At 35.6% G+C, this 14,913-nt stretch overlaps 1 protein-coding gene across 1 annotated transcript; it reads left to right on the top strand.

Moving 5' to 3' along the window:
• The first annotated feature begins 6,277 nt into the window (after window positions 1–6,277).
• Window positions 6,278–10,139, top strand: LOC131157532 (heat stress transcription factor A-2-like). Its single transcript, XM_058111760.1, is given in 4 exon segments — window positions 6,278–6,752; window positions 8,653–9,061; window positions 9,064–9,413; window positions 9,794–10,139. Coding segments are annotated over 4 exon segments (1,197 nt in total). The 5' UTR covers window positions 6,278–6,368; the 3' UTR covers window positions 9,848–10,139.
• Window positions 10,140–14,913: the final 4,774 nt, after the last annotated feature.

Raw genomic sequence — 14,913 nt, 5'->3', positions numbered from 1 at the left:
TATACTCTGGTATTACTCATTCCTAAATTCTGTAGAACTTGACAACTGAAAGCTCTGATACCACTTGTAATGACCCGAAAACACCAACTAGGGCCTAGGGTGTAATGTGTTCCATTCACCTATCTTTGATACATAATTATCATCCAAGCAGCGGAATATAATTTAACATCCTCAAATATAACACTAGAGTACTATATTACACATCCAAAAAGGAATTTTCGTCCGTCCATATTACATAACTAGGATTTTCAAACAACATAACCTTAAAGACTTTAAAGATCTTACAAGCACTTACACTACACTATGCTAACCAACCCTGCCCTAAGCTCGCTAAGCCCGATCATGCGATGGTCCTGAAAAATGAGTTGTATTTTGGGGTGAGACACTTCTCAGTAAGGATGAATAAACTATTATCAGTATGTGGTTATCATAAGTTTTAGTGTATACAAAATAAGATCGTTTGTTAATCAACAACAACTGAGAAGACACATGCAAACTATACTCACACATATATAATCATTCATAAGCAAGAGTTCCCAAGGATTGGGGAGATTGCAAGCCCATAACATGTAACGCCCCTATGCTCCGATACTATTTGTAACTTTACAATTTTTATTTGGGTGTGACTACAACTGATACTTATCAGGGCACTCGCCTTACTCAGCAAGCCCTCGGGCGGATAGTCTTACCTTGCCATAGTCATTAATGCATTTTAATTCACATACATGTACACCACAACACATTCACATTTATCATACATTCAATCCACATTTATGCACTCACACCCATAATTGAAAATGCACATTTACTTCATAACCTGTGGTTCTCAAGGCATCTCTCCCCATCGTTCCCCCCTATGTTCTTACTTTACACACTTCCACAGTCACAACACACACAACCCTATTCATAGTAAATCAGTAAAACAACCTCCTCATGCCTGCCAACATCTTACCCCTATATAAATGACAATATAACGACCTCCTCAAGTCTTGCCAACAGAATATTGCGATTTATAGCAGGTACAATATAACAAAATCTTCACTCCTTCCAACATTATATTACAATTTACATGAATAACAATATATCAAATCGGTTAAACACACCACAGCAATCACAACCAGTTTATTATAAAGAGTTAATCTCATGCCACATGATTTAAACATTAAACCATAATTTAATAAACTAAGATGGTCAACCATACTCACTTTGATCCTTTATAAACCACGTATAACGATTCAAAACCAATAATTTATTCCGATTAGAACGTTCAGAAATTCGATTACTAAACCCTATATTCATATACTTTAGTTTAATCGGTTAGTTTGGGAAATAACAGCCGTTTACATAACCCTAAACTCAATTACTCCTTTTAAAATGGATAGGTTTAGAAACAAAAGAGGTATTCATATACATAAACCTATATACTCCATTTTAATCGGTAGACTTTACAAAAGAACCAACATAATTTATTCCCCTTACTTATTTTCCAAAAAACGGCCCGAAACGAATGGGAAAGCAAAACCCTAGCTTTCCGAAACTCACCGATGAACGGGAACCTTTGAGTCGAGAGGAGGGAGAGAGGATCGAAAAGCATGTAAGAGTGATCTGGGAGGCTTAGGAGAGAGAGACACGAAAGAGAGAGCCAAAAATTTGAAACCGTAGCTTTTTAGAGAGAGAGGAAATTTATTTTTCTAAAACAAATGAGCTCATCTCTATTTATAGAATTGCTATCCCACACGAAACTGTGAAACCATCAACGATTAGGCCTGTGCCAAACCCAAATCCCCCGTGTACTGCTCTCGGTAGTTTGGACTTGCAGGAAAACCTTGGGACTCCTCGAACCATCGATGGTTTGGTCCTTTCCCAAACCGTTTTCTTCCTTTTCTTTTTCTTTCTCTTCTCTTTTTTTTATTTATCCTATTTTCTTGGTTTGGGTTACTACAATATATATATATATATATATATATATATATGTAATATTATTATATTATATTATAGTACTTAATTAATAATATTAATTAATTAATTATTAATTATTTAATTATTTAGGATTATTCCACTAATCTTGAATATATAGTTTTGGGGTCATTACAATAGGAGCGGGAATTATTGAAGAAAGAGATTGAAATCTTGAGAAAGAAAGAGAATTTGAAAGTGAGATAGAAAATTGAAAATTACAAAGAGAAAGCTAAATAGTAGAATGGAAAAAAAAAAAAAAAAAACTACGAGTAGAATCAAGAAAATAGAGTGAAAATGGAGGAAACACACAAGAATATTAAGAAGAAATGGGAGAGAGAAAATGAGGAGAGACGAAAAAGAATTTGCCAAAAAAACACATCACTGGAGCTCAAGTAGGACTAGTGGTGGCCGACAAAAGGGCCAATGGTGCTTTGGCAATAGGTGGTGGCATAGCCTAGGGTGCAGCAATGAGATGGCAGACACAACCAACCCCTCTACTGTTCGTAAATGGAGAGAGAGTAGTTGGTTCGATCTTTGACATGTGGCACATGCCACATGTCAATATTTGGTTTGGCTACCTTTCTTTTTGTTTAAGTTATCATCTATTTGCAGTTGATATGCGTCGAGTTGACTCGGTTTGGCCAAGTTGACCCGATTTGATCGAGTTGATCTATTTTGACTTGATTTGATTGAATTGACCCATTTGACCCTTTATTTTTAAAATTTTTTTTAAATAATAAAAATTCATTTTAATTAAAGAAAAAAAAGTATATATAATTTTGTAATCATAAAAAACCTGAAAATGATGAAAAATTCACGAAGAATTTTAGGGAGTTTTAATGTTACATATTTTTAAAAAACTTTTAAAATAAATGACTTTTTTATAAAAAAATAAAGCTTTGGAAAATAAATTATAGTGCATAATTTGATAAAAGTATTAAAAAGTTAACTGAAATGTAGAAAATTAAATAAAAAATTTGTAAGCTTTTAAATTTGAGAAATTACAAAAAACTAATAAAATTAAGAATCATAAATAAATATAAAAAATTGAGGAAACCACTTTTAAAATCACAAAAAATTAATTAAAAATTGCACAAAATTACCAAAAATGGAGAAACTACGGAAAATATTTAGGACATTTCTTAAACATGTTTGACCATTTCTCAATGCATTTTAAGCTTTGGTGGCTTTTTATTACACGATTGAGTGTCTTTTCTTGATGTTTGATTAAATATGTGTGTGCGTGCACGTTCCCCTTTGATGAGACATTATCTATTCAAGGTATGTGGACTTCACTTATAGCCAAAGGATAGTACATCTAATAGTATCACTGAGTTTGCCCGATGAATCTATTAAACCTTTTGATTTTGTGTGCTTGCTCTACACTTTTTACAATTAGCATCTTTTTTATGCTAATTAATAGATTTTGCTTATTTTAAATAAAATGGAAAAACTAAAAGTATTAATTAGTTTAATTTGAAAACAATCTTAAGTTAATTAGGTATTGTTTGATAAACGAGTGTATAAGAGGTGTTAGTATCTTTCCCTCATATAAATATACTCCCAAACTAAATTCTGGTGATGCAGACCTTGACTACTGATTTCTTTGACCTTAGTTTTGACTTGCAGATCAATTAATCAACAGTAATTAGACGATCTAACCACACCTAAATAAATAAATGTTTAGTGGCGACTCCTCAAGCTTTTTTACCTCAGTTCTCAGTCACCATTCTTCCTGCATATTACGTATGCTTTGACATATTTTTTATTTTTATTTTTAGGATTGTCCCCATATATTACCCTATGTTTTGACATATTTTTTGTTTTTGGGATAGCCATCCCTCTGTGTGGAGGTGTCTTTAGCATGTGTTGACAAGGGAAAAAAGAGAGAGATATTTTCCTCCTTTTTTAAAGTGTAAATGTCTTTAAATTGTTTAAAATAATCGACTACTTTTTCACACATGGTTGTAGAACAGCTTTGCCTTTTCCACGTGGTAGTGTAACCGTTGGATTAAGCGGTTGGGTGAACCGGCAAATTAAGCGGGCAATTGGGTGAGTAAATTAGTATCAATATCTAACTTAATTAAGTGGGGTTTGAATAAAACAATCATTGAGATTGTTGGATAATTTTCTTTTTCGATTTGTTTGGTAATTTATTTCATAAAATCATATTGAAGTAGTTGAATTAATTATTTAGTAAATGAAGTAGAAAATATAATTATTTTTAGGAGTGACAAAATAGGTTAATAGGCTGGATTCGGACGGGTCATAAATAGGTCGGGATTAAATGGGTTCGGATTCAGATTGACCCATTTATTAAAGTGTGACTATTATGTAAATCTAAACCCACCAGTTTAATGGTCATTTGTTTTAAAAAATATAATTTATTTATTTTAAAAAAATTTAAAATTTGATATAAAATGACATATTTTTTTTAAAAAAAATACTCATTCATTTTATTTTTAAATGGGTGACCCGACCCGAACCCGACTAATCCTTTTAATAAATGGGTTGGGTCCTTGGTTGATCCATTTATAATGAGTCAGCTTGTATTAAACTCAAATTTAGTTTAAATGGGTGGGTGAGTTACGCATCACCCATTGGATTTCGATCCGTTTTGCCACCCCTAACTATTCTTAAAACGTATTTATCAAAATTGGACAAAAGTCACATTTAAAAATGTATTTTTTCATATGAATTTAAATATAAAAACATAACTATTCTAAATATTAATTCTTAAACAAATTAACTAATCGATGAATTATTTGTCAATAAATTGTTGAATTAAATAATTTGTAATAAATTAGGTGAATAATCAACTGAAAAAATTGTAATTCATATTCAACTAATCCAACATGTGGATTAGATATGAGTTGGTTAAGATGAATCCGATTCAATTTGGATGAAATGAATTTTTATTCATTTTACTTGATCTATTACAATGTGATAAAGTCCTCACTCTTCTTATTTAATATTAAAAGAAAGGGTTTTAGTAAAAAATAATATTTATTGTCAGCACTTAGAAATAAGGTGTCACAATCCTATATCAGATTTGTATATCTAAAATTTCTTGAGTTTATAAAGATATTTCGAATCTCAACTATTTAAGACACATTCGTAAGGCCAGAGGACCAAAATAGATAATTCCTCATCGAAATTGAACCCAAATTATTACATTTGATATTAGAGTCATTCTAAAGACACAATCATGTAAGACCGTGCACAAGATATAAATATTATCATTTAGGGCTATATACAAGACACTCTCATAAGAGTATAAGAGATTGAATAAAGGAAAAAATATATCACAATAACATATCATATGTATACTAAAAAATATTAAATTTATAAAATAGTTTGTAATCTAATTATTTAGACATATTTTATATAATAAACAATGAAATGAGTGGGTCAAAACTAATTTAGAATTATGCCAAGACCCTTGTATCTTAAACAGTTGGCCCAAGGCTGAAAGAAATTATAGAAGGGAGCTCTCCATTTACGTGTTTGTTTATCTAATTTTTTAATGTTAGATATATAGTAAATTAGTTTTATATTTATTAATATAAAAAAATTTATTTTTCATAAGTATATTTTTTAAAAAAATGAATTTATTTTTTAAAGAGTTGGAAACCACTCACATAGCTGTCCCGTCCAAAGTTTATTAATACTTCCACTTAGTGCAGAAGAATATCATGGAAATAAAAAAACACTTGAGATTGACATAATAATTAATAAAATACCTCATGTATTAAATTAAATAAAAAAAAAATAAACTCATTAGTTAAATTAACTAAATATATCTTATATAAGTGGTAACTTAGAAATTTTAAAAAATAAATTGAGGGAAGTCCACAATCATTTATCCAAGGCTGAGGCCCTAAGCCTTTTTATATATATGTATATATATATTCACGGCTAAGACCAGGCCTAAATGCATTCCGCCTGTCCAGAATTTCTACCTAAGCTCAACCACCGCTTACCGCCCCAGCACAGCAACTTGGCTCGGTGCCCCTGCCACGTGTGCGAAGCTCGAAATGACACCTCCTTCACATCTTTCTCGAGTTCGTATACACTTGTCATTGACTTTCCACGTGTCACTACGCCTTGAACCGCAATCATACTGGAAGTAACAACGCGTCCATGCGCCCTTCCCTCACTTTCTCTCTTGCTCCGTTTGAGGGGATGGATCAGGTGGGGACAGCGCACAGTGACAAAGGTACGAATGCCCACAAGTGGCAAAAGATCACAAGAAAAATAGAAAATGGATTTCCAGTCTTCCATAAATGGAGCAACCCAAAGACCAAAACACAAAATCCCAAATCTCAAATCCAAACCCTCTCCCTCTCTCTCTCTCTCTCTCTAGCTCCGTTTCACACACACTCTCTCTCTGCTCAATTTTCGGTGTCATGGAAGGAGTGGCGGTGCCTGTGAAAAAGGAGATTATCGTGGTGCCTGATTACGCCGGCCGTACTGGCGGCAGTGATGTTGTCGATATCGGCAGCGGTGGCGGAGACGGTGGAACCGGTAGTGGGTCGTCGTCGTCTTCGTCTTCGCCGGCGCTGGTGTTGCCGAGGCCCGTGGAGGGGTTGCACGAGCTCGGTCCGCCGCCGTTCCTGACAAAGACGTTCGACATAGTTGAGGACCCGGAGACGGACCAGATCGTGTCATGGGGTGTCAGCGGCCGGAACAGTTTCGTCGTCTGGGACGCGCACGAGTTCGCCAGCACTCTGCTTCCCAGATTCTTCAAGCACAGCAACTTCTCCAGCTTCATTCGCCAGCTCAACACTTACGTGAGTACTTTCGTTTTTTTTTTTTTTTTTTTCAGTAATTTTCACTGATTCCCTCTGCTTGTAATCTGAGCCCTTCAGAGTTAATATATTTAAAGTTCATTAAATCTGAATCACAATTCGCGCAGTTGTATTTCAAACAGTGAGATGTATTTTTAACAGGGAGAGTGCGTCTAGGAGAGACGAGATACAACTTTTTGGAGAGAAATTCTGGATGATCTTGATATTGTTTGTTTTCTTGGATTTAAGGGGTGTTATATGGGGGATTACTTGCGTATGATAGCATTTTCATTTGTTTGTTTTGTGTGGGTTGATCTTCTATTGCTCAATTCATTGAAGAATAGGGGTTGATTGGAATGGGCTTGAGCATCCAATTAAAATTTTGAATTTGCGTGAATTTGAATAAAATATAGTACAAAACTATATTAATTTTCTTTTAAATTCACATAGATCTAAATCTAAATTTTGAAATTCATACTCCAAATAATATCCCATCCCATGGTAATTTGTGTTTGCTTAGATTTTGTTTAGTCATCACAAGAAAATTATGACAAGTTTTCTTCATAGCTTATATGACCTTCATACTTACCCTGTGGTTTGTAGCATAGATTTCAAGTTTTGAATTTAAATATGTGTGAATTTGAATAAAATACAGTACAAAATTTTGCAGTTTAAATCTAGAGCCGGAAATTCATGTTGTTCAAACACTATAATATATCACTTGTGATAATTTTTTGTGATAACTTTTTTGGGAAGAAATTTTTTTTGTTTGTTTATAATATATGGATCTCAATCCTGTTGTCTTCTGAATTTGTGCTTTAAGGATTGCTGTTGTTTGTATTTGTCAAAATCAGAAAGTTAAATTTGCTATAAATTGTGTTCTTGAAGTGGATGTGTATATATATGTTTTGAAAGGTGAAGTAGATATGTATTTATGGTACATGTCCCCATTAAAAACGGAAAAACATGCTCAGTTTCTTGCATTCGGATTAATTCTTTTAAGATACCATAAGTGCACTGTGGTGTGGAGGCAAACATGACGAGTTCATCCCAAATACATAGAAATGGTCATAGAGCCTTGAATAAAAGTAGTAATGTCACGCTTCAACTTGAAAATTCTAGAATTGTTGCTTTGAGATAAATGATTCTCAAGATCCAATCATACATCATGGGGCATTCATGATAGATCAGACATTGAACAATGGATTTATCAATGGAGTTAGGATCCATGATAAGATCATATCACTGTAACGTTCTCACAATTAAGTTTCTACTGAGGATGACATTGGTTTGGGAAGGGTACCATTAACGAAACCAAACTTATTTTTGGCATTCAAGGCCATTTTCGTGGCCTTCTTCCAATTAGGATAATTGTCACCATTGAGATGGGTAGAGACTAAATTGTCACCATTGAGATGGGTAGAGACTAGGATGACACCTGGGTGATTGTCGGAATGGAGAAAATATAAAGAAGACACATCCAGAGTTGATGGAGATGTTGGGTTGGAGGAGAAGACCTCCAGAGATGAGATGTTGGATATAATTGCAGAAAAAAAAAATTCAAACGGTGTTGAAAAAAAAATATACGTAGAGAATGTGGTATCAAGCTTTGATACCATGTCAAAGTTAAAGAATGACTCTTTTCTATATCAAATATTCAACGTTACAGTTTGTATATAATACATGAAAAAGAGAATAAGATTCCAAGAATAATTCTAAGAATAATGCATAAATATTTGCTCTAATAACTTTACAATAAGCTATAGATGGAAGGTGAATATATTTCTCTTATAGTAATTTTGGGGTTTATTACATCTGGGTTTGTTTAAATGACTTTTATTGCATCTGTGTGTTTCTTGTAGCTGGATTTTAGGGTCTTAGGGTGTGAATCTGGTGGCTGCAGGGCTTCAGAAAGATCCACACGGAGCGATGGGAGTTTGCAAATGAAGGATTTCAGAAGGGGAAAAAGCATTTGCTGAAGAACATCAAGAGGAAAGTACAACACAATACGCAGCAACAAGGAGCAAAAACAACCTGTGTTGAACCATCCAAAGCTGGTCTGGAAGCCGAGCTTGAGAGATTGAAGAACGACCAGAACATATTGAAAATAGAAATCCTGAAACTGAGGCAGCAACAGAAGAGCTCACAGAACCAGCTCTCCGTCTTCGAACATCGCATACAATGCACCGAGTGCAAACATTGGCAAACATGTGTTTTCCTCTCCAAAGCAGCTAAGAATCCTTTCTTTGTCCAACAATTAATCCAGCAGAAGAAACAGAAAAGACAATTGGGCGGCATTGAAGTTGGAATGAAGGCAGATTGGTTGTGACAGAGAGTAGTGAAATTTCTGCAGAGCTCAATTTAAGAAACAAAGATCAGGAAGAAGACCCAACTGTTGAATCCAGAAGGCAGACTTTGTTCTCCTCTACCATGGATGATGAATCGGGCAACTCTGTTCAGGACAAGAGCGTTGGTGCATTTTCTGAGAAGAGCTACCCAGACTTGCTTTCTGTCAACTCTCTTATGTTGGAGAAATATCTAGATGAGTGTGAGAATGAAGCAGCTAATGCACTGGCTGGGAATCAATCAGAAGTGCTCGAGTTGGAAAACTTGATTCAGAAGCCCTTAGATTGGGCTGTAAGAGATGCACTGTGGAGCAAATTAGTTACGTCGCATCCAGGCAATGATTTTTGAATGGTGAAAAACAATTGAACGGGCTCTAAGCTCGCAGCTTTAATTTTAAGCATTGGTTTGTTGTTTCGGCTTTCAATTTCCATTTTCAGAAAATTTTAAAGTAATTCCAAACAATCCTTGCCATTATTCATTTTTCATTTTCACTTTCTAGGATTCTATTTTTGGTCATCAGTTTTTGTTATATGGTTTTCATTTTCAGAAATTTCTCCAGTGATACCAAACGATTCTAAACATTGCACATTTCTCTGCAGTTCATATACATGATATTTTGGTTTTTGTGGTATGAGTAATGAATGTATTCTATGCTAAAAATCTAACTCAGTTCTTAACTTTCTTTTTTCTTGCAGCAGGAAGGAGTTGAAGATGCAGATAGATCAGTGGATGAGCATTTTGTTCCTTTCTAGAGAGACCCATGTTCATATCTATGAAGCTATTGTTCATTCTACCCATCCTCTTGTGAGGCTGTATGGTACACAGGCTAGGGCGCGGTTTCTCTTTACGTTCCTTTTTCCTCTATAATGTTATGCATTACCTTTTACTTTAGTGTTTGATTGAGGTCTTTCATATCTTTGATTTCTGCTTGTAAATCCAGTCTGTGCACCATTAGTTCAAGAATGTTGTAGTCATGGACTTTTCTATGTTTGTTGATTGTGAAGTTATTTTTTAACAATGAAATGTGTGTGTTATCCAGTGTTATATTAATTCTCTCCTCTAAATGGGATTTAAGGAAAATTATAAAAAAGTCGACTAGTAGGGAAAATGTATAAAGGAAAATATTTAGTTTATCATAAAATCATTGACGATTATTGCATAGCTTATTGACGGTTTTAGACAGAAATATTTTCAGATCGAAATCGTTGACAGTTTTGTTCTTTGCTGATATAATTGAGAATTTTTGTTTTTGAATATTGTGTTGCATATGTGGCTTATATTTAAGTGGAACACATGCACGGGGAAGGATAGTGATGCAAAGAACAAAGGAGGTTGGAGGAGGAAAATCGTCGATGGTTGCATCGATGGTCTGCTCCCAGTATCAAATCGTCAACGGTTTTCCTAAAATTGTCGATAGTTTTAATTATTCGCAGGATTCAGCTCTCATTATCTTTCCGTCAATGGTTTGCCTGAAACCATCGATGGTTTTGTTTAATTCACAGAATTTGAATCAGAAGATCAGTAGATTTGGGGTTTTGGAGGATTAGAGAATTCTTCAAATATCCATGTATTAAGTCATTGAGGATTTGTCTTCGTATTTCCAGCCTATTGGTCCTTCCAATTCAATTTTAAAAATAAAGTCAAATAAGATCGTCGACGATTTTCCTTCACTAGAGGAAATCATCGGTGTATCTACATCAAATCGTTGATGATTTTCTTCCTAATTGACTACTGGAAGAAACCATCGATGTAACTGTCGATGTACTCTGTAAATCGTCAATAGTTTTTCTTCAGTCTAACTTCTTTGTTTTCCTCAACTTGCTTTCTTTATATATGTGTTCCACTCGATATGAGTCACATATTTCAACAATCTCTACCTTGATGAATATACACCCTTTAGGAGAATAAGAAAATATAAACTCGTTTCTCCACCTAGGACAATGGGTTAGGACGCCTCTCATCTAGTATCTGGAGATGTTAATCAAGTCCAAGCAGTGCTTGAACTTGTTCGTGGTTGTTAACAGTGCATCATAACTCAATGAGAGTAATACCGTCGACAGTTTCAAACATAAAGCAATTCCAAAGCAAATTGTTGATGGTTTCATTTATCTGCTGCAGATTTAAATGATGAAGAATTGAGACAAATCATCATAATAAAAACTAAGGAGCGTCAAAGATCAAAAGTCAATTGTTTGAGGATCATATATGCTAACAAATCAGAGCTTATTAATTCAAAATGAGGATATATGACAACAAAGCATATCTTATTTTAAATTTCATGGGATTTATAATATATAATTTATTGTCTCCTTTCTCATGTAATCTTGTTAAATACCCATGCTTGTATCCTCCTTAAGCATGTAGTGTTCATGCTTCAGTTATTGGAATAAAAATGTCATTATTCTTCATGTTTTAGTTTTCTTTATGGTATCAGAGCCATTGTGAACACTATGTAAAAAAGGAGGGCTCTCTTCTAGTACCTGATCTAGGGCTCCTACAAACCCTAGGGCTTCCCTCCAACGTCATCGTGGTTCATTGCATGTCGCTGGAGATTGCCGTCGCTGCACGCCAGAAGGAGACTGCTGCCGTTGTCATCCACTTCGTCACTCATGCCTTCCTCTCCTCCGACGGTCAGTTCACTCACTCCAGCTCCTGGGATGGGGAGCTTCTCTTCGAGGATCTCGTTGTCGGCGTCACCACCAAGAGTCCTACCAGTTCCTCCTTAAATACACCGTCATTTCACAAGGTTAGTTCCAGAAGGGAACTGAGTCAGAATCTGCGTTTACATTGAGTCTTTGCTGAGCCAGATACGCAATCTTGACAGCAAGTTAGGGCTTCCTAGCACCGTCGCGGCTCGCAACACGCTATCGAAGATTTTCATCGTCGAATGCCAGAAGGAGACCGCTGTTGTCACACCGTCGCTGCACGCCGCCGAAGAAGGAGACCATTGCCATCGCAATAGTTCTGAATTAGGAGACCATCGCCATCGCAGCAGGTCCTAATTAGATGCCACTGCATGCTGCACACAAGTTTTTTTTATCTTCGAACGGTGAGTTCTTGCATGCCTCTAAGGAGAAGGAGGACCAAACAACACTTACAAATGCAGGTCATTCTCTTTCCCATCTAGAAAACGATAATTCTAATCTTCATATATTGCAGCCCAACCTGGTCGGCGTCGGCTCGTCAGTGCCTTGGGTGGTTGGGAAAGTTCGTTCCCCCTCCAATGGCCTCACCGTCGGCAGGGAAGGCTGTCTAGGCTGGTTCTAGAGTGCAGTCGTATGCACAAACCGTGAATAAAAAAGTGGAGATACCTGCGTTCAAAATTCCTATGAGATTGCCAGTTAATATCAATGGTGAATTGAGATTTATTTTCTCAAAAGCGAAGATGGCTAAGGTTGAGGAAGAGTTTTTTTTTTTGCATTAGTGATGAAATTTTTGAGGAATTGGTCATCTATTGATAAAATTCGGTTATTGATTATGAAAATGTGGGACTTGACGGAAATTCCAACGATCAGTGTTATGGATGATTTCCATGTGCTTATACACATGAAAAATGAACGTGATTTTGTGCGTAGGTGAGTAAGGGAAGGTAGAACTATGGAAGGCAATTCATTTCAGCTATTTAAGTGGACAAATGATTTTGATGACAAAAAGGAATCTTCATTGACTTCTCAATGGATTTTCTTATTGGGGTTACCAATGCATCTCTGCTGAGCAGATTTTCTTCAAATTATAGCAACTCGTTTTGGTCGTTATCTTGGGATCGATAATGCAACAATTAATTGTATGAGGGCCTCGGGGGCACGTATTTGCGTGGAAGTCGACCTGACGATGGAGCCAGTTAAGGAATTTCCTCTTGTTTTATTTCCGAAACATTGTATTTGGCAAGAGGCCAAATATGAAAAGATGAGTTTTTTCTACTCTAAATGCTGCCGTAAAGGAAATACATTGATTTTTTGTAGGGTAGGAGAGAAGCGAAGGGATGAGGGAAAATATAAAGAAAAAAGATATGAAAATCAAAGACGAATGACTGTGTAATGGAAACTAGTTCCGATGTGAATAAAGGGGCAAAGATGGTGGAGCAGGAAGCAGGACCTAGTAATGTGTCAATGACGAAGATGACCAAGGATAGGTGCCTTGTGATTCTGGAAATTCTTGTGACTCAAGAAAAAGAGGATTATGCAATTCAAAAATCCGATGTACTGTAGAGAGGCTTGGAAAATAATATGAATGAAGGTTCAACAAAAAGTGATGAAGAGGAGTGTGAGGAAGTTGGGTGTGATGATGATGCTTGAGTTTCATATGGTGAACCTATGTCTCAAGAGAAAGTGAATCATGCGGACAATATTAAACAAACTGAAAGTGGGAACCATGGTTTGCATTAGGGGGAATTGGCTCTGGGTTATTCATCTGAGAGGGAGGAAGGTGAAATTTTAGTGTTGAAGGGCAAAGAAAAAATGTATGAGTCTGATACATGGCAGGAATGGACTTCCGGAAACACCAAAATCGGAAAGGAAAAATCAGTTAGGAAATCTTAGAGGGTTCACATCCGACTGCATAAATTAAATTTATGATTGATATAATTTTTTTTTTTTTGGAATATTAGAGGGTTGGGCATGTCTAGACGTAGGATAAAGGCTGATAAATAAGGTTAATGTTGGTTTGTTTGCTATCTCAGAATCTTTCACGACTGAGGAGCGGATAGTAATACTGGTTAATTTTACGAATTATCACTATTTTATATCTAATGAAAATTAGAGCGGTAAATTATGGCTATTTTGGAAGGATATGAATGCATTTGAGGTGATTTCAATCACGACTCAAATGATCTTTAGGTGGTTCTTCAGGAACGGCCAAAGGATTTTGGTGAGTTTGTCTATGCCAAATGTTCTTATGTTGAAAGAAGGGAATTATGGCAGCAACTGGAGGCGTGCCAATCGGATTTTACTTGGTTGGTTCTGGGTGATTTTAATATTATTCGAATGGATGCGGAAAGAATTGGTGCAAATCCAATGCCACTCTTTGATTTATCAAACACAGGCCCTCGTATATCATGGTGCAATGGCCATGAAGGGGTGGCTCGTAGTTGGATTAAGCTTGATCGAGTTCTTATTAATAATGCTTTTTCCAACCTATATAGTTCGGCTAAATTCAAATATCTGAGTCGGAAGTCGTCCGATCATAGTCCTATGGTGGTTTATACGAATACGTCATTCTCTTTGTATGACCCTGCCCCATTTCGGTTCCTTAATATGTGGAGTTTGCATGATTTATTTTTTTCGTGCGTTAAAGATGCCTGGATCAAGAATGACTCGGCCTCAGGTCTTTTGAAACATGCTATTCATCTTAAGAGAACTAAAGTTGCTTTACGTGCATGGAATAAAAATGTCTTTGGGAGAGTGAGAGAAAACCTACAAGCTCTCGAGGAAAGGATGGAATCTCTAGAAAATCAACTGCAATTAGGTTTTTCTGAGGAGGTCGAAGCTGATTACTTGACTACTAAGTTGGAGATTCAGGTGTGGGAGAATAGGAAAGCATCTCGCCTAGGACAAATTGCAAAAAAAAAAAAAAAAAAAAGGTTGATTGAGGGGGATCAAAACTCTAAATTCTTCTATTCAGTTATCAATTAGAGGCGGAATAAGGATCGTATAGACCGTATGGTTTTGAACGACGGGAGGATATTAGATGGTATGGGAGGAATTCATAATGAAGCAACTGTTTATTTTTTTTATTTTTTATTTTTTTAGAATTTTCTCTTAGAGGTTTCAGTGGTTGAACCTTGTGATTTCTTAAAGTTAATTCAAAGGAATATTTCAAA

The sequence above is a fragment of the Malania oleifera genome, chromosome 6 (assembly GCF_029873635.1).
Source record: "Malania oleifera isolate guangnan ecotype guangnan chromosome 6, ASM2987363v1, whole genome shotgun sequence".
In the NCBI taxonomy this organism is placed as follows: domain Eukaryota; kingdom Viridiplantae; phylum Streptophyta; class Magnoliopsida; order Santalales; family Ximeniaceae; genus Malania; species Malania oleifera.
This window is presented reverse-complemented; position numbering and strand designations above follow the sequence as displayed.